We start from the raw sequence: 18,913 nt of genomic DNA, 5'->3' as shown, positions 1-18,913 counted from the left end.
TCTCGCTATACCGCTGAATTCCCACAAAACAGCCACTGACTTACGCAAGCAAAGTATTTAGAATTTAGAATTTAATTCATTCTCCACGGGAATGGCAGGAGAAAGGAGCAGGACTTTCGTCCCAATTGACACCTAACCCCTTTGTACCCACCATCCCACCCCAGGGGAGGACATCCATCACACAGTAATCTCATGCTTGGAAAATTTACGTCTCCTACCCCCAACCTTGCAGGAGACGGGACCTCCATTTATTCGTCCCTATCCGAGAAGACTAGAATATCTAACCATTTCTTGATATTATAGAAAGGTAGCAAATTTTTCTCAATTATTTTAAGACCTTAAGTGTTGGTCCGGCCGAGACTCGAACCCTCGACCTCCCGCACACTATCCATTGGGCTAACTGGGCGGCGGTTCCGCCGCCAAGTAACTAACTTCTTCCATAAAACTTCAGTTCATTTTTAATGGACTAGTAAAAAATCTCTCACAAACGGTTTCGTTGTCACAATATCCATGACTAAGCTAAGAATCATTTAGTTTAGTTTAGTTTAGTTTAATTCATTCGCCACAGGAATGGCAGGGGAAAGGAACAGAACTTTCGTTCCAATTGACACCTAACCCCTTTTTTACCCACCCATCCCACCCCGGAGAGGACATCCATCACACAGTAATCTCGTGTGTGGGAAATTGACGTCTCTTACCCCAACCCTGTAGGAGACGGGAACTCCATTTCTCGTCCCTATCCGAGAAGACTAGAAAGTCTAACCATTTGCAGATATTATTACAAAGGCAGCACTTTCTTCTCAGTTAATTAAAGACCCTGAGTGTTGGTCCGGCCGGATTTGAACTCACGACCTCCCGCGCAACAGTCCGGCGCTCTATCAATTGAGCTAACCGGGAGGCGGTCTTTCTCGAGACAAAAACATATTTTTTTTACACATACATATAATGACTATAAATGTCACCATTTCTATTCGCAGACATTAAGCAATAATTTTGTTTGTTTGTAACTAAGCAAAATAGTACCATCTAATGGAAACATTTTACTGACATTGAAGACCAATAAATTATCCGGAATTCTAAATTTACGTTATAAAATCATAGGTATAAAAAAGTACTGCTGTATAGGTAATTCTATTTGGCGAGATACTCTGGTTACTAATTTTATCAAACTTCTGTCTCGCACGTCATTTTTTGTGACTAGTAAAAAAATGGTAATAAATAAATCCACAATCGGCTGGTATCGTGCATTGGTAAGGGAAAGGATCTAGTGAGCTCTCCGCTAAATGAAAATTCATGTGCATTCGTTGTTATGGCAAGTTTCGTTCTTTTCAGTAACCGCCAGAGATAATCAAGTGATAGTGAGTGCGCATTTGGTATAATCAATCGGCGCAAATCTTGAATTTTTTCCAAAGGAAAATGGGATCAAACCAGCAATGACGCCAGTGCCATTTTCCCGCGCTTGGCGCTGGATGCACATTTACTTTCGATTTTTATTGGGTGATTGGAAAAAGCTCTCGCTTTGATTGGTCAGAAGTTTGTTTTTCAGTTTTACCACGGTTTCTTAGCAACCACTCTGCTAACTTATGACTAAGAACTCCCTTTACATAAATGCTTGAAAACTCTTGATCATCTCGGCAGAAGGAATTTTCGTTTGCTGAAACAAGTGGCATTTGTGTTTTGAATCTCCCGTAACCACGGTCGCGAAAGCAAAGTACTCAGGTGTCTCTGGATGAGCCATAACATTGCTGACAGAACTGAAAGGGAAAAACATCCCTTGGTCTGCTTTCTGATCCCGCGAGTCCTTCATTTCAACACCATCTATACACACCGACAAATTAACCTCATTCGAAGGTTGTTCGTGTCCGAATTTTTTGAGAAACTTAGCCTGTTGTTTCTGGTATTGTTTGACACATTCACGCAAGTGTTTCGGTCGGAGTGGTGGATTTACAACAGTGGAGCAAAGATAGGTTACAACAAAATTGTAAATCTTCTCCTCTTCCACTACCTCCCACGAACCATCCATGACGTCATCCCATCCCACAGAACTGACTGAGGTAGTTCTCACAGAATTCTTGTCTGTGTGACTTTCCATTTTGTAATCTTTGTCCTTTTTAGAAGAGCGATTCGTTAAATGTGGCATAGAGGCAAAGCATTTCAGCTTCAGGCTTCTTTTTTTGAAATCCTTCTCCTTTGCTTTAGGGTTTTCTTCTTTTGAACTCTGCGGCTTGCTTTTCGGTTTCTCAACCTGTGAAAAAAAAAAATTGAGGTATGAGTTTAGAAACAAATATAAATCGCAAAATTCAATCATTAGTAATACTTAGACTTCAAAAACACAGCCAAGGAAATTTAAATGGTGTTCTCTCAGGATAACTGAATCGGCGTTTTTTGATGAGTTCTTAGATGCGGTTTAGCCAGGCATGGTCTTACAAATGAATTGAAACAGGCCGTAATCAGACACAATGCTGAAATAATGGTTTGGAAGAAATAGGGATTTTCCCTTGTGTACACTCTTCCAAGGTAACGGAAACTCAGAATAAAAACAAAGGCAAATTTCCTTATGTGCGATTGGCTTGAACGTTAAATCTGATTGGCTAAGCGGATGAGCGTCAATTTCCTGAACAATCAAAGAATGTAGCAACTTTTGAAAACCTAATTTACCCAACTGAAAATTGCTGTGATAGGATTTGCTTATTAACATACTGTGGAATCAAGATGTTCACTGGGCGACGAAGACGTGCTTTCCAGAGATCCGCCACTAGAACTATTAGAAATGAAGGAGATTCGCCTTGATGATCGAACCGAGTCCCTCCGCTCAGAATACGTGGCCTGGCAACCAAGCCGGATAGCCTCGGTTGCAGCCACTGACGTAGTAATGCGACTACATCGGAACGCATGACAGATCATCCGGGTCTTTTCCCCTTGTCGTGCATCCGACACTATGTAGCCGAAGAGCCGAGTGTCTTGATCGTAAACACCGAGCAGTAAGATCCAAGGAATGGCGTGTTGATGGATGATTTTACTGTCCCCTGAATCTACTATCCGAATTTGATCGGAATGTACCTCAACAAAAGTGTTTTTGAATTCTTTGGGATGCGCCTTCTCCAGGAGAGATGTAATACTCTCGTTGATCAACAAGTAGGACTTTTTGACCTTGAGTGAGCCAAGATACGAAATGCCAGTGAAAGTTGTAACGTTATCATCTCCCAGCCAGCTCTCTGGTCCAACAGGAGTGGAGGCTGGGACCTTGAAAGTCTATAAAGCGGGGCAAAACATAAAATCTTAAAAACCACCTCTCAAAATGTTAAGATCAACCCAAACAAAAATAGCAAACCGTCGTGTCATCGCTTATTCGACTTTCAACTGCAACGTGATAGAAAATCTCGCAAGCGCTGGACAATATTTTTGCACTTTATGGAATATGAAATATATCCAAGGAAAATTTACAAATATCCCGAGAAAAGAAAATTACACATTCGAGTAAATCATCATTTTTTTTTTTCTGGTGAGGTTGTGAATTGAAAAGTTACTGACGCCATAAATAACGAAATATGATATTTGGGACATTTTAAATGTCAAGAAAAATTTCAAGTTATCATTAAAATGGATAAGTCCACAAACGTGGGGGTAAGAGTCATTCTTCACTCAAATCGTAAATCTTCTTTTAGAGGAAAGCACTTGACTACGATGATTGCGTTTAATTCCGAATTTTTTCAGAAGGAGCAGGACACGCTATAACTTGGCAGCAAGCAAAAGTGAACTGTTAAGAGATTTGACCAAATTTAATTCAGTTTTTTAGGGGTAAAAGCCCATTTTCAGTGCCTTGTTCCAGTGTCCAACGTCAATTCAAGAAAAGAAAGGCAAACCTGTTTTTTTCTCTCTTTCTTTCTTTCCTTCTTTCTTAAATAGTTCATGTTTCAAAACAAACAAACCTCTGTTTTGATGGATGATGAAGCATGTGATTCTCGCTTTGACGCGAACAGCTTGTGAGTTTTTGTGATTTCTTTCTTCCAAACTCATGAACTTTTTAATTTTGAGTATACATGTGAGTCATGAAATTTTTTCCCTCTGTAATACGACCTGAAAAGACCAGCTAAGGAAAACATCCGCTGCATTAAACCTGAACCGGAAATACCTGAGGCCTAGAGGTGCCCTCGGTCGCCATCATGTCAAATTGGACAACCATAGCGTGAACTTCACCCGATTTATGCTCCATCTAGTTCTCTGTTCCTCAACCAGCCGAAAAGCAACATGCTTTGCCGTCAACCACAATTCTTTTTTCTTTTTTCTGTCTTCTTGTACCAAACAAACGAACCGGCGAATATCAGTGTAAACAAATACTTGCCCTAAGACCTTTCCCAAATGCGACTAACCATGCTAAAATCAAATTTCAAATTTGCATACCTTAACTGAAAACGTGATTGAATCAAACTTACCTTTGAGTTTGAAGAGTTGAAAGCGTTTTTGACAGCACTGTTGATCTTCTGAGCATCTGAGCATCGAATAACGTAACATTCAGCGTCTACATCCGGCAAACATACTAAAACTCCTAAGGTCGTGTGGTCTTGCTCAAACAAATCAATACAGCCAATGTTTTCCACATCAAAACTTGCGATCACCTCATAAGGCGCGCAGTTTGTACTAATTCGCATCATATCAGATGTGACTTCCACATTAACTGAAGAGCAATCTTCTACTTTCGTCTTTGACACAATATCGTGAATTGTCGTTTGCAGAGTTTTTGCGTTCGACCTCTGAACAGTTACTCGCTTGACAAAGTGCGCAACGTAAAATCCAAGCGCGCCTCCACTGAGCTTTCCCAGACTCCGACTCTTTGGACGTGGATCGCTTGAATTCAGGCTCAAATTTTTTCGAGGAGGTAATTTTGGGCTTGATTGTCCCGGGAGTGAGCGGGCTCTTAAATAATCGGTGCTAACCGTCTCCTGCGAGGTAGTAACAGAGCTGGATATAGTTTTTTCGAGTACTGATTTAGATCGGCGCGCTTCGGGGAAATGCAAATCACTATAAACTATATCAACTGGCTCGCTCCCATCTCTCGGTCTTCCAGTCTCGTTCTCGCTCAAACCCTTCACATTTTCATAAGGTGACTCTTCAATATCCCTACTCGCATCCTCTGTGCTGCTCAAGCTCTGCCGCTCGTTAAAACTAACGCTGCTGCATGCAGAGCTTCGCCGAGAACTGTTAGTGTCCTCCATGAATTGGAATTCCATATTTGTGTAGAGTGGACCTGGCGATTCTTTTGCGCGCGGTGAATGATTCGGCGAATGTCTCGGAGAAACGCTTTTGGACAATCGTTGGCTTCCTTCGTTGGGTTTCCGCACACATTCGGGAGTCTTGGACGGAGTTGACTTTGCGTTGCGTTGCTCAAGAAAACGATCTTGGGACAACTCGGTGAGGTGCTTGTGCAAATTTCGCAAGTTTTCCGGTAAACCCGAGAGGCTTCCTGAAAAGTCCTGTCTAAGAATGGGATTTTCGGATTCTCTTGTCGGCCTTGATGGAATAAAATCCGAAACCTTTTTAGTCAGAATTATTTCAGCGTAATGTGTCGAATTCGAATCATCGGTTTTATCTCGAACTGGCGCTTTGGGCGACGATGGAACAGAATTGGATTCGCTCGAAGTGTCCTTTATCTGTTCTGTCTTCCTTGCAAAGCCTTCTTTGTTTCTATCCGCACTACTCAAGCTAAAAGAACGAATCATTGGACAGGGCTTGATATTTTGTGGCGCACACTGATCTCCTGGTATAATCTCGTAGATGTTTTCGGAGTCCTCCATAATTTCTTCATGATCCTTTTCGCTGCTAAGTATCCCTGCCGATTTCACCTCTTTATCTCGCGGCACAGAAGTATCGGTCACGTCAACTTCAATATTGCTGTTTATATACGTCTTGGGAAGGCATGGGTGCTTTGTGATCACCTCCTCGTAAAACGATTCTTGTGTAGAGTTTTTCGCCATCAAATCTCCTCCAACCATTGTCTCGGACCCTATCGTCAAATGGTACAAAATAATCATACAAAACGTAACTGATCCTGTTGATTTCTGGGTCCACCCACCCGGTGCCAAGTGACGCAAAGTGACGCAACATTAGGGGAAAGAGGGTGACTTGTGGGATGGTGATAGCTAAAAGGCATAAAGCCTCCTTGTTTTTGCGTGGACGGACTCTTCTTAAATTCTACATCCGTCACGTACGGACGTTCTTAAACCCGCTGAAACTCTACAACCAATTTGATTCGCTTTTAAACTGCCAAACATTCTAACTTGTCATCTTTATGATAATAATTTTTCAAAGGGTATATATCTCCAATATCAGTTTGCCGAAGGCATGCAAAAGATATTAGCTAACTAGACAAAAGCACAAATTTCTGTTGGCCTAACGGGCTCAATATACTAGCCTTGAAAATTCTGCCTTTTAGGCGGTGAGGAACAAGTTCTAACGCGACCCGATCGAATCACGTAATCCAACAGAGGCATGTACAGAAATATAACATTAGCAAATCTGTTAACACATTTGGATATTCTTGTTCAGCGTACACACCACGTGCACGTGATACTATTTCGCTACAAAGTGTTAATAAAACGCGAACTTACTTTATCTTGAGGTATCGTGCCTACTTCAAACGGAGCTAATCGAACTCCAAAATGTTTCCGTCGTAAAATATTAGAGCGGATTTACTCGTTTGAGCCATCGCTATTCACTTGTGCTAAAACAAACATTTGAAATGCATTTTTCGGACACAACGATAAATTTTTTTTAAAAGAATGCGCTGAGCAGTGATGCAAACCAAAGTAATATCACTATAAATCCGTAAGAAAAGCCTAAAACAATGAATCAGCTCCAGTTATTTGGAGAAAATATCTTGTTTGGAGGGCATTTTAATGGTGGTAGATGTCGATGTGGGTTTGTTAGCAGAAGTTGTAATTTAGATCTTAGATGAAGAAGTCTGAGAGAACATGAATCCATAATTCACATTTCCTCTATTGCAGCTTGTTACAATCAAATCAGAAACACCCGGTTCCAAGCAAATGAATTTCCCGTCACATTTAGCTTTTCTCTTCGGGTCATCGTTCTCGTAACAAACTGTAACCAGACACAATCTTTTCCTAGTTCGTCGGGATCAGATACTCGATTATCCTTTCCAAAGAGCGCGTTAGAGAAGGCCGGAATATCAGAAACGTGATCTCACAAAGGATCTTGTCACATAGCAAAGTGATTGTTCAAGTCGATTGTTCTTGACCCTTTCCCCTCTTTTGTCTCCTTACAGAAGAAGCTCGTTTATTTAACCTTGACTGTAAACGTGTGCAGACAATGTTAACGCTGAAATAATTTTTTTGAGTTCCAAGTGTTTTAATTGTAAGCGTTTCGTTGTGAGACATGCGATTTTGATTCTGGGGTGAATAAAGCTTGTGTTGATTAATGAGGACGTTAACGTTTCACATCATCCTCGGCGAGTTTTTCGTGCTCTCGGGGACTGCAAAGGTCACGAAATTAGGTCTTGCTTCAAGCCACGATTGCACATAAGCTAAAAGCGCTTAAGAATATGTTCTCACTACTTAAGAATAGGTACACACAAGCTAAGGTTAATAATTGATTCAATATCATAACAAAATGACTTGTCTAATAATGTGGATTCGACTTAAATTTTGCCACATTTCTAATAATTTTTTTTGTAATTTTTCTTTAACGTCGGAAAAAAAAACCAGCATATTCATGTTATCTTAGTTAGTTGGCAGCTCAGAACATTCAGAATGATAAAAATTTACTGAACGCTGTCATAATTCAATCACACTTGCTAATTCGCCTATGTAATAGCTGGCTTCAAATTCAGTTCTGAAGTAGAAGAAAATGTAGCTAACTGTTCTCCACTAGTTCTAGATCGTACAAAAACTGCTGATTTTCATTTTAACTATAACATTTTTTCGTGTACCAAAATGAATTGAAAGACTTCCTGTGCCCGCACAAAGCAGAACTTCAATCAAAATAATTCTGAGCTAATATCAATACAGCCACAACAACAGAAAACGTCATATTCTTACGTGATAAAATATTATTGTTTCGTGATTCGACAGTGGATATCGTGATCTGTAAATACACTTAAGACCCGTTAAACGTCCGGAGTATTCCATAGAGTTTGCCAAAAAAAGCTTAGTCATATACATATTTTGAGGTTTACGTCTTAATCCCCATCCTCGTGAGCATACACGTGAGTAATGATTTGTCCAATGATAAGTAAAATCCATATACTTCAGTGACTAGGGGCTTACAAGTTATGTAACAACTACTTCAACCAATATCTAAACAAACCTGGGGGCGTCTCGGTTTTCAAAATGACACATAGGGACCAAAGGCAGGCAAGAGAATACAGATGATATTCTCTTCAAGCAGGCAGTTCGTTAATGCCTCCCGGTTTTCGCGGAGGTGACCATTGATAATCGGGGATTACAGTGAAAAACTTGCACTGAGTTTTATGATAATAACCTTATAAACAGAGGGTTTATATTTATTGGAGGGGGAAGGTACATCTTCTCGTGCAGAAATACTGTCTCTCATTGTTCTAATTGTTAAAGAAGATTAAGAGCTCCCTTTTTGGAGTACGAGTTACATAACTGGAGGATCAATTTCGAAATTTAAAGAATATTCTTCTTAGCTGTACCCCGCTTAGAGCAATAGGTTCTCACAATTTCCCCCTTAACTTCACAGTGTACGTATTCCGTACTTCCGGACAACTATTTATCAATAGTTTTATCCACTCACCTTTCATGGGAGGGCTTCAAAGCTAAAGAAAAAGAATGTCAACACAGGGCGGCCGAATCGGCCAGCAAATGCAACATTATATAAGCTGTTTACAGAACTCTTAACAAATAACCTATAGCACCCGACTTTACTCTTGAAACTCTACGTGTAAGTTGACCGGATGTTTAGACGATGGTAATGGGAAGTCATATTTAGTTGATGACCTGGCCTTCATTTGCTTTCGCTTTCTGTGCGCGGTTTAATTATAGTCACAGCCTTTAAAAAGACTATCGTTGTTGTGTTTTTGGCAGCTCAGTGGAGCTCACCGCACGTTCTCATATCTACTAATTTAGTTACATGGCTGGTAGTATTTTCAAAGGGCGGATACTCTTAAAATTCTAATATTTTAAAAGCTTTGTAAATAAATCTTTGAAAATATACATCGGCTACATTTTTGTATAAGGCTCAACTCACGACATGTTAGCACTCCATTATCAAATCTACATCTAATCTAAATGTCTGATCTACAAAGGGCAGTACAGCCCATCTTCAGCAGATATGTACTGTGCTTGTGCTATGTGCGCTAAAAAACAGTGCAGTGAGTATGTGCTAGTGATATAAGAATTAAAAAAAAAATGTTCAAATGCTCAATGGGGCCTGGCCTGGGCCCTCAAGGCAAGCTTGAAGGCCTCTGTGTTGGCAGCTTCAATAATTGTATCGGGAAGTTCGTTCCATTCTTTAACGGATCAAAGTTCTCCATAACCACACGAGTGACAACAACAACAAAAACAGCAGGAGAGCAATTGTCCAGCCTCATTTGGTTTTAATTGCCATTTATATATGTACAGTTTCGATAAACATAACTTAGTTTGGCTGCTTACTATCAAGCTCAGCATAATCTTCATTTATATAGCACCTAATATCCATCAAGTCATGAGATATAATTTTAAAATATACAGAGCCCTTGTTCAGAACTGTACAAAACTAACTCAATTCAAGATCTTCTCACAGATTTGAGTTTATAACCAATAAGGAATCGAAACAAAACAACATGAACAAAAAAGGGGGGAAATTTCTGAGCCTTGCCTTTCAGTTGTCAAATGAGAATGTTTAGAAAACAATGCTGACACACATGTAGTAAACAAATTTTTTCATGGAGCCACTTTGGTTAGTAACCACGACAGGTACATATCTTCACCCCTATATCGTAATTATTTGAGTTCCAGACATAATTCATTAATGAAAAATAAGACTGATATTTCTTGAGAAAGCCAATCAAAAATCTTGTCCTTTCAACCCACTCCCCTTTGCTGCCCGACGCAAATCAAGAGGTAGGATCACATGATAAATTATTGCTTATGTTGTTATTTTGGACTGGTTAACTTGATTTGCTGAAACTCAAATTGTCACTTCCCAGTCGTACTTTGGAAAAGTAGCATCCTACATCTCCTTAGCATATTTTTAATATTTGTAACAGTCCCCATTTTAAAACAACGACAGCCCATAGATAAGACATTACTGCCTATTAGGAACCTCCAAGGTGAGATTTGGCACCTCAGTTTACTATAATTCATACAGTCATGTACAAGAAACCATTTGGAGAGCCTCTTGCACTTCAAAATTGCCAAAGAATATAATAAGAACAAAACCTACGCACCGAAGAGAGTACTTTTTAGTTTTAGTAATATTAATAACTATTGAAATATTGAGCACCTTATGTTGTATTTGTGTTGGAAATTCACCAAACAAGCATATCTTCCACATATACATGTACTCTACATAACCACTGAACTCTGACTGATCTGAAATATTATGAAAATCACTAAACTCTGCAATGGGCTTTAATTTTTGCACTGTGACCACTTCCTCTCTCTTTAATTATTTCACAACTTTCTTCAAGATGTAATTAAATTCATTTACATCTCCACACATTTCTTCCAGCTTAGATTTCTTTCCATTTTTAAATTCAAATTCTTTCATGGTGATTAAATGACCTAAATGGTTCTACTGTCAACAAATGATATCACGATGGAGGTAAAAGGGCAGATCATTGAAAGAAAGGAGTGTTCACAAAAAATTTGAATAACAAATTTGGGCACATACCATGATTTGGCGCTTTTCTAAAATACATACCTTATCATAGAATCATTGTAGCTTGTAAGAAAAATTCAGGTCCTTTTTGAGTGAGTTCTCAGTTAATTTTGCTACCCACAACAACACAACCTTACCCTACAACCCCAACCCCAAAAGTGAAGCAGCACAATCCAACTGCATGAATTAAGTAATAGTTCAAACCCTGCTCTCTGTCCTCTAGGTAATGGCTGCCACAAATATCCTCAAGCACCAGTGTACAAAGAAAAGAAGTAAATGTAGAGGAGCAGAATAGGATACATGAGTAATAATCTTTTATTCTTTAGTTCATCCTGGATGAGAAGAGATCCTGCACTGTAAGATGCCCACACCACCCCAAACAACTGCAAGGCAAAGGGTTGAAATGTTTTTATGATCCAAATGGCACCTAACCCAACACACAGTGGTAAGGTGTTCTTCAAATACTGTCAAATTTGTGTAAAAACTTCATCTTTTAGCCAAAATGTTTGACTCAAAATCATGGTTGCAGCTTGTATACAAGACCATTGCTTTCAGAGGGAGTAAAATGGCTTGTATGGGTCATCAGTTGATTAGCTTCTATACCTCAATATATCCACACACAGCTGACGGGAAAGTGAACCTTTCCACATGATTCACTGACTGTAGTGAAACTAAGTGAATAAGCCCAAATTTCCCTCTGTACATGACTATGTGTTACTAAATAAACATTTTGTATCATTCTTGCCCTTCATTGCTCAAATTTCTTTGTTTTCATTTTAACTTTGGGCTTTAACAATAAAGACAACTGTTACCTACCTCAAGAATAAGAGAACTTGATTAAAAATAAGCTTTAAAAAAAATTTTAAGAATTGACTATCTTATAAGATTCTTGCAAATAAACAGCATTAGATTTCAGCAAGTTCATCACAAGTAACTGTGAACAAACAAACAACTGAGTGCTTTTTTGAGTTTATATTTTTTCTCAAAATCATGCTTAAAGTTTAGGGGGCAGCTCTTTTACGGGTTTAATGGTAATCAAGGCCTATAAAAATGTACTACTTTTACTACTGCCTGTTTTAGATCCACATAACCTTACACATGTTTTTTAAAATATTAATTCCTATAACCTATTTTTACTTATTCAGGAAGAGAGGTGTAAATACCTTGATAGCAACACTAATGTTGGGAAAGTAATTAACCAATGGCAGGGCTGCTGCAGTCAACACCAGTGGGATTAGTGAGTAACCAATCACACCAAGACACTGAGAGTAGTTCACCTACAAAATCAAGACATTTGCTCAATTGCCACTTCTTATAAAAAACAAATACACAATAACTTGTGGTCTTTCATAGTAATTATCAAATTTGTAAGTTATTTATTACATTACTTACTTCTCCACCAAGTACTCTGGCCAACAGGAAGATTATAAGGGAGCCCAGCAGCCATATTGTTATTATCCAGGAGACAACCTGGTAAAAAAAAAAACACTCAGTTTGAAGCATTCCAAGAGGTAAAGGTAACTTGACTCATGACCCTAAAACCTTGTTGTAACAAGACCTATTTTCTATTCAACTCCCAAACAAACTACACTGCTTTGGCAACCAGATCAGGACCCCACCAGATCAAATTTTCCTTCAACCCTTTACACTCTAACATCAATAAGCATATTATCCATACTGTTCTCTACACAGTCATTTCCTGAGGTGCTGACAAGGAGAATTTGTTTAACAATCAAGAGCTTCTTTAGTTGATGATTGTTTACTTAATTCTCATGGTATTAATGTTTGATCCTAGGGTGATACTACTGGGAAAAATATCATGCTCATCATTCTTAGGGGTAAAAGAGGGGGGGGGGGCATAGGTTGCTGGCAACTTCAACTGCATTTGATTTTTTTTTTCTTTCAAATATCATTATTAACTATGGGATTAAACAAACCATAGACACCACACAGCAAATTAAGAACTAACCTTAAACTGACCAAACAATGCCAGCATTGCATACAAAAGAACCACCAGAAGAGGGCCCCAGAAATCAGGGCTGTCCCTCAACACATCCCTTTTAAACCCAAGGGATGGAAGAGGAAACACCACACAGCGAACCTTGTAGTAGATATCTTGCAGATCAATGTCAAGCTCTTCACTAGAAAATCAGTAAAATGTAATAATTTTTGTTAGAATTTATTTTTAGAAATTAGTTATGCATTACTTGATGAGGCAAAGAAAAATTGGTGAAAAAGGTCAAAATTTTGCTACTCATAACATTCCAACCTGACCAATTGTACTCTGTTAAATATTGTATTTGTTTCTCTAGAAGACCTTTGAATATGTGGAAGGTTCACACTTCAGTCACCCAAAAATCAGTGATGAAAACTCATTTTCATGTATAACCTCCGTGAAGAGGTTAAGTGCAATTCCACATTGTGGACATTATGTTCAGAAGTTAAAATTGTCATTAATTTTGATCTCTCTCTTAAGTGCTTAAAAATAACTTTAGGATTATTTTTGTTTGGGCCTAGAAACTAATGGTCCTCCCCCACATTTTTGTGAAAAAAGAAATTACTTATGTATTTTCCTTGCAAAGATATAAATCAAAGAATGTGTGTTGTGGACATAACAAAAAAATCAACCAATAAATCTGGTGATCAATTTTAATTCCATTTTCCTGTGACTTGTTAAAAGGTATAAACTTGTAAAATGGTTTAAAATGTTCCCTAAAGATGAAAGTTTATAACTTTGTTGAAAAAATCACCCAGAATAGCTTTGTGTCTTTGCAGTAAATAAAAACATGTCTTATGGACATTACAGAAAAACTGTTGTGGACATTACAATTTGGGGATATGGTAAAAATAATGGTATTCAGGTATTGTATTGATAGAGCAATTTTAAGGACCTTAAATGTGAATGTAATACCTTATTGCTCTTCAGTTTGGTGCTAATAAGCTATCCCATAATATTTATGAATGTTAATTTTTTATGATAATGACGTGGCCAAAAAACTATAATTACTGCATTATGTTTATTTCTATTCCGGACAATTTAATACAAAGACTGGCAAAAACCAACGATAGAAACCAACGTTTCGTTGTCATCATGACGCCATTGTCAAGGAGAAATAAAAAATTACAAAGTTTGTGGCAAGATGTAACACTAAATTAGCACAAATATGTTACGAGCTAATTAAACAAATACTTTTGCGCGAATTGAATCGCTTTGCACGTTCAGAGTGGGTTTTAGGTCTTTGATGAAAAGCATTTCGTTCACCAAACAATCGAACTTGTTACTACACTTTTTCAGAATGCTAAAATGTTTCAGTAGGTCTTTCAGGACTTCGCTGTGCCGTTCGTGGTAGTGTTTATGTATTGAAGATGCCTTTCGTTTATGTCCATCCACGCGTGTGTGTAAGTGTCCGTGTGTATAGCCCACATAACCCGCATCACACAGGTCACATTGAAATTGATAAACGAAACATTGTTGGTTGACAATCTGTGGCTTGATTTCTCGTACTTTAAACAAGGACCCTGACTATAAAAGGGATAGCTCCTCCCCCGTCTTGTAACGCAATCTTTGCTTCCATGGCTAATCGAAGATGGCTGACTAATGGAAGGTGAAGGGGGAAAAAGAGATTTGTACACGAAGACCGATATCCTTGTCTTGTTTCAATTGATTTCCACTTGAAAATGTTTTTATTGACGATTAAAAAGGGACGAATGGAGAAATACTGATCTTCATTTGCAAAACTCAAAAAATTAGGCTATCGCAATTTGAATTAAACGGCTCCTCCTATCGCGAGATGGTCGTACTGGCCCTCTGACTCCCCTCCGTTTGCCTCAACTTCTTGAGCCGTCGATATCATTGACTAGAGGATCTCAGTAGTGTGACATGCTCAGAGAGAGTGGTTTTCATGTATATATATGTACATTTGTGTAGATGTAAGTAAATGTGTGTACATGTATGTTGCGACATAACTCATCTTCCACTTCGAATTGATCCATTTTACGGTTGCTACGGTCGCGCACTAACTAGTCTTTAGCTTTAAAATTGCATTTTATTTTGCCATGGCAGATTTTCCATCAAAAAAAGCCAAAATAGCGGCGCGAGGTCTACGAGTCCGAGTCTACGAGTCCAGTTATACACTGGAGCTGGCAGTCGAGCCCGGAATGGAAGAGCGATTGGAAAGCGTGAAGACAAGAATTCAGTGGTTGAAGGAACACCTTCATTTAGCGAGTCGAACACCGATGGCAAATGTTATTTTGATGGAACGACTCTTAGACTTATTCGAATGGTCTGAACAAAGAGGTATGGTAAGTGAAAGTCACTCCTCTTTGTTTACATCTTGCTCGTTCGCTCAGGCTTCTCATCTTGCCAGCAACGCAGCCACCCAAACCGACATAAACGGGTCCAATTTTTTTATCGCACGTTTTGAGTTATGGGGAGAAAAAGCCTCAAAAAAGGAAAAAAAAATAGAGCGAAGTTCGAGAATAGGTCCCTTTGAAAAACACATAGTTTTCTAAGTATTTTGACACGGCACTATGTAGGATATTTTTTGCCTGAACATTTTAGACGCGCGTTGCAACGAGAAGCCTATTTCACTAGCTACTTATGAAAAGGTCGAGGTTTTCAATAGTTCTTGAGGCCCGTTCAGGCAATATAGCCGATGATAGTTTGTTTTCCATCGGATTTCAGTCAACCAGACATGTTTCCAATCCGTGACCGAAATTATTTTATATGAGCACCCACGGGATTCGTATTTCAACACCACATATTCCGTTGGAGAAACTGCGCGCGATTGAAATAAAAATTCTATCCAACGTGATCTCTTGTTTAATTGCAGAGGAGTTCTTGTATACGTGTCCCATGAAATCCCGTAGACAAAACATCGAAGAAACTAACCACTTTATTACAACAATACAAAACCGGTATGAGAAGAGGATTTTTGTGAAAGATAATAAAGGTCATAAAAGCTAGTCCTCACTGCTAGCCCTCTGACCGTTTGCCTTCCTTACAGAAATGACATCGCAAGCGGGTGTACATTCCGTGGAGCCAACTGAGTGGAGCCGATCATCTTTTCTTTGCCGTAAACGAAAATGGCAAAATTCGTAGAAGTTTGAGATATGCACTGGCTGCAAGTGACCTTTCGGTTACAATAGTTTTGCCGATATCGCACGGTCACGGACTGGTTGATGTCGACAGTTCGGTGTCAGGGGTGAAATGACTGACGGCTTGCCCAGGGCAAGTGTCCTTTTATAGTCAGGGTCCTTGTTTAAGATCTTGGCCAACTTTGCGGCTCACAAATACTGGCTGGACAGTTGTCTGCACCTTCATGCTAAGATTCTTGAGCTCTTTCTTAACATAATTTGCTGATTCCTGATCTTTGAAAGGTATGACCACATGAACAATGGATATTGGTTCTTTGGGCGTCTGTGTGGGCTGCATACCAACAATTCTTGATTGTAAGAAGGTGTTAATGGTAAAATTTACCAGGCGTTCCAGGTATTTAAGCCGTGCGAAAACTTTCTTTAGGCGATCACACTCATCAGAGAAATGGGCCCAGGAGGAAGATAATCGGTGTGCGCGATCCAGCATAGTTTTCAGCAAGCTCCGTTTGTAGCGATTGTCTACATGGCTTTGGTAGTGTAATAGTAGGCCCATGTTTGTTGGTTTCACATATACCTTGGTTTCAATCCGAGGCGCATGGTTGAGTAGTTCGGTGCCAAGGAAAGGAAGCTTGCTGTTCTTCTCCACCTCCATGGTGAATTTGACCGAAGTGTGGGCGCTGTTGAGGGTATGCAAGAAGGTAGTTGCTGTTGCTAGATCAGGCATTACAGTGACTGTAGCATCAACATATCGACGATAATAGGATGGGAGTTTTCTTTGTCGCTCAAGGGTATCTTTGATGGATGACATGAAGACGTTTGCTAATAATTTGACAATATAATAGCATTTTATTGAGTATACACACCATTTTTAGCATGCTTTGTTATATGGTTTTAAGAAATAAAGCAATTTCAAGGTAAACTTGGAACAGAAACAGCAAAATACCTTTTTATAATTTTTTTAAAACCAGAGAAAATTCAAATAATGAATTTAGTTTAGCAAAATTTGAAATTGCCTCAGAAATTGTGAAATAAAGAAATTTTATATTCTACATAGTCAGTGGTGTTTTGAATGAGATCATGCTCACTGATTGCATAAAGTAACGAGCATGTTCAGTAATGAAGACTGCTGACCAGTTTATTGACATTTATTGACATTCCCTCTTTCTAACATTATCAAATACCAAAACTTACTTAGTGAATTATCATGGCAAAAACAAGCACAGAAAGGTTAAAAAAGTTTGATGCAAAGCTAAAAGATGTGAAAAGGTGTTCAAGAGCAAAGACAGACAAATGACTTCGATTGTGGTGTCTCTATGCCAGATGCTTAAGAGGGCTAGGACCAATAATCAAAGAACCATGCTTTCCAGAATTTAGGCTTGGAATGACATATAACTTGCACAGAAGAATCTTGCAAAAAATCACTGAGCCCGACATCACAGTAGACCAGTTCTACGCAGTAGATTACCGCACCAACTACTACATTAACAGAGCACAGAGTGTAGAAAACCAGATGGTGACCTTTAGATATCTACACAGAGTAGGAGCTTTCAAATTTGACTTTCCTAGAAGAGCAGATATCGACACAAAGCCTGTCTCTTCAGTTTTCTTTGGTCCTTTGACCATTGAGAGTACAGGTCCTTTTACTATTCTCTTTCAAAAAGACATAGAAAAGATCTTTAAATCAATTAAGTAACTATATGATATAGTTTCTACTTAATTGATTTAAAGATCTTTTCTATGCTTGATCAAGCATGATTGTTTTGTGAATGTGATCATGGCTAGTACATTTTGTAAGTCCATTTAGAGCATTCTTTGTTTACATGTTTTCAAAGTTGCAGTTTTGTAGGCAAGGCAATTAAAGTTTACTTCAAAATTATTGTTGAACTTTATATGAACAAAAAAAACATTTTTTTGTAAGGAAAAGATTCCTAAATAAGGTTAAAGAACTAATATCTTGATTTCCATCATCATTTTGGAGAAAATGAGGAGAAAATCAAATCATTTTGTGAAAAAAGGATGTTGTAATGTCCACAATGTAATGTCCACATCAAACTTTAGGTGAAATTTCTGAATAACCAAAGTGAGATGCAAACAGCATTTTGATTCTAAAATAATCCTTGTATCAAGCTAACAGAACACCATAAACAGCTTCTGAATTGAGCTTCCAGTCTTACTAGAAATTAAACTTAAAGGTGCAAATGTTGAGGGCATTACGTAATGCCCACAACAGAAGTTTGAAAATTTATTCTGACGAGATCAAGTATTTCTGAGATTTTTCTTTGACAGTTAAAAGGTACAGGTAATAGCTATAATTTCATGGCAAATGAATGCCGTACTCCCCTTAGCAGAGTTTTAATTGCAGTTAATCGTAAGAGCAACATAAATTTTTGAGTGGCTGATGTGGAATGGGCATGGCAAGTAGTGACAAAATTTTAACAATTCCAATCAATATAGTTATCAACCTTTCAAAATACATTAAATCTACTAATATATTCCCAAAAATAAAAGTATGATTTTTTTCAGTTTCTCATGTGGAATTGTCCTTAATAAGATTAACAATAAGATTTAAAATATATATAAAATTATATATATGTATATATATATATGCGCCAAAGTTTTTATAAAAGTTAAAATTGTGTACGTTTACATCAAATTATGTAATGAACGAATTATCGATCCACGAAGTCAAATATACGCCTTGTTTTGATTACACCATTAAAATGTGGGTTCTCTTCGAATTCGACTTCCACATTACACACAAGCTAAGCGGCAAAGCCTCGCAAGATTCATTTACTGTAAATTCACTTACAGTAACGGTTTGTTGAAATCATCATCACTCGATTGATCCACTTCCAATAACCAATCGTAGTTTTTCTTGTTGAAAATTTGGGAATAGAAAGGGAATCTGTACCGAGGGCCTCCATTCGATTCATCGACTTTTCTACCACTTTCCATGAATTCTTCCTGTTGCTCAATA

The 18,913-nt window shown here is 38.4% G+C and overlaps 2 protein-coding genes across 4 annotated transcripts in view; both read right to left on the bottom strand.

Moving 5' to 3' along the window:
- Window positions 1-440: 440 nt before the first annotated feature.
- LOC111338066 (uncharacterized) lies at window positions 441-9,405 on the bottom strand. Of its 2 annotated transcripts, XM_022944470.2 has the most exons (4): window positions 8,770-9,405; window positions 4,434-6,001; window positions 2,701-3,252; window positions 441-2,245 (listed from the first exon to the last, which is right to left on the bottom strand). In XM_022944470.2, the coding sequence occupies exons 1-4, from the start codon at window positions 8,774-8,776 to the stop codon at window positions 1,601-1,603; spliced, it is 2,772 nt and encodes a 923-aa protein (XP_022800205.2). In that variant the 5' UTR covers window positions 8,777-9,405; the 3' UTR covers window positions 441-1,600. The 2 variants fall into 2 exon arrangements, with proteins under 2 accessions (XP_022800205.2, XP_022800204.2); XM_022944469.2 differs by having other exon boundaries at window positions 4,434-9,405.
- Window positions 9,406-9,551: 146 nt separating this feature from the next.
- LOC111338067 (protein YIPF4) overlaps window positions 9,552-18,913 on the bottom strand; it is a 9,543-nt gene continuing 181 nt past the window's right edge. The window contains exons 1-5 of one of the 2 annotated variants that reach the window (XM_022944471.2): window positions 18,746-18,913; window positions 12,809-12,980; window positions 12,232-12,309; window positions 12,003-12,116; window positions 9,552-11,222 (exon numbers count right to left, since the gene is read on the bottom strand). The exon at window positions 18,746-18,913 is cut by the window's right edge and continues 181 nt beyond it. In XM_022944471.2, the coding sequence (XP_022800206.2) occupies window positions 11,085-11,222; window positions 12,003-12,116; window positions 12,232-12,309; window positions 12,809-12,980; window positions 18,746-18,913 (670 nt within the window). In that variant the 3' untranslated portion in view covers window positions 9,552-11,084. Of the gene's footprint in view, window positions 11,223-12,002; window positions 12,117-12,231; window positions 12,310-12,808; window positions 12,981-15,716; window positions 16,756-18,745 lie in introns of those variants that run through there. The other variant, XM_088725675.1, reaches the window with a different exon arrangement.

This window comes from Stylophora pistillata, chromosome 6 (assembly GCF_964205215.1).
Source record: "Stylophora pistillata chromosome 6, jaStyPist1.2, whole genome shotgun sequence".
NCBI classification, from domain to species: Eukaryota; Metazoa; Cnidaria; class Anthozoa; order Scleractinia; family Pocilloporidae; genus Stylophora; species Stylophora pistillata.
The sequence above is the reverse complement of the archived record's forward strand: the minus strand, read 5'-3'. Positions and strand labels throughout refer to the sequence as shown.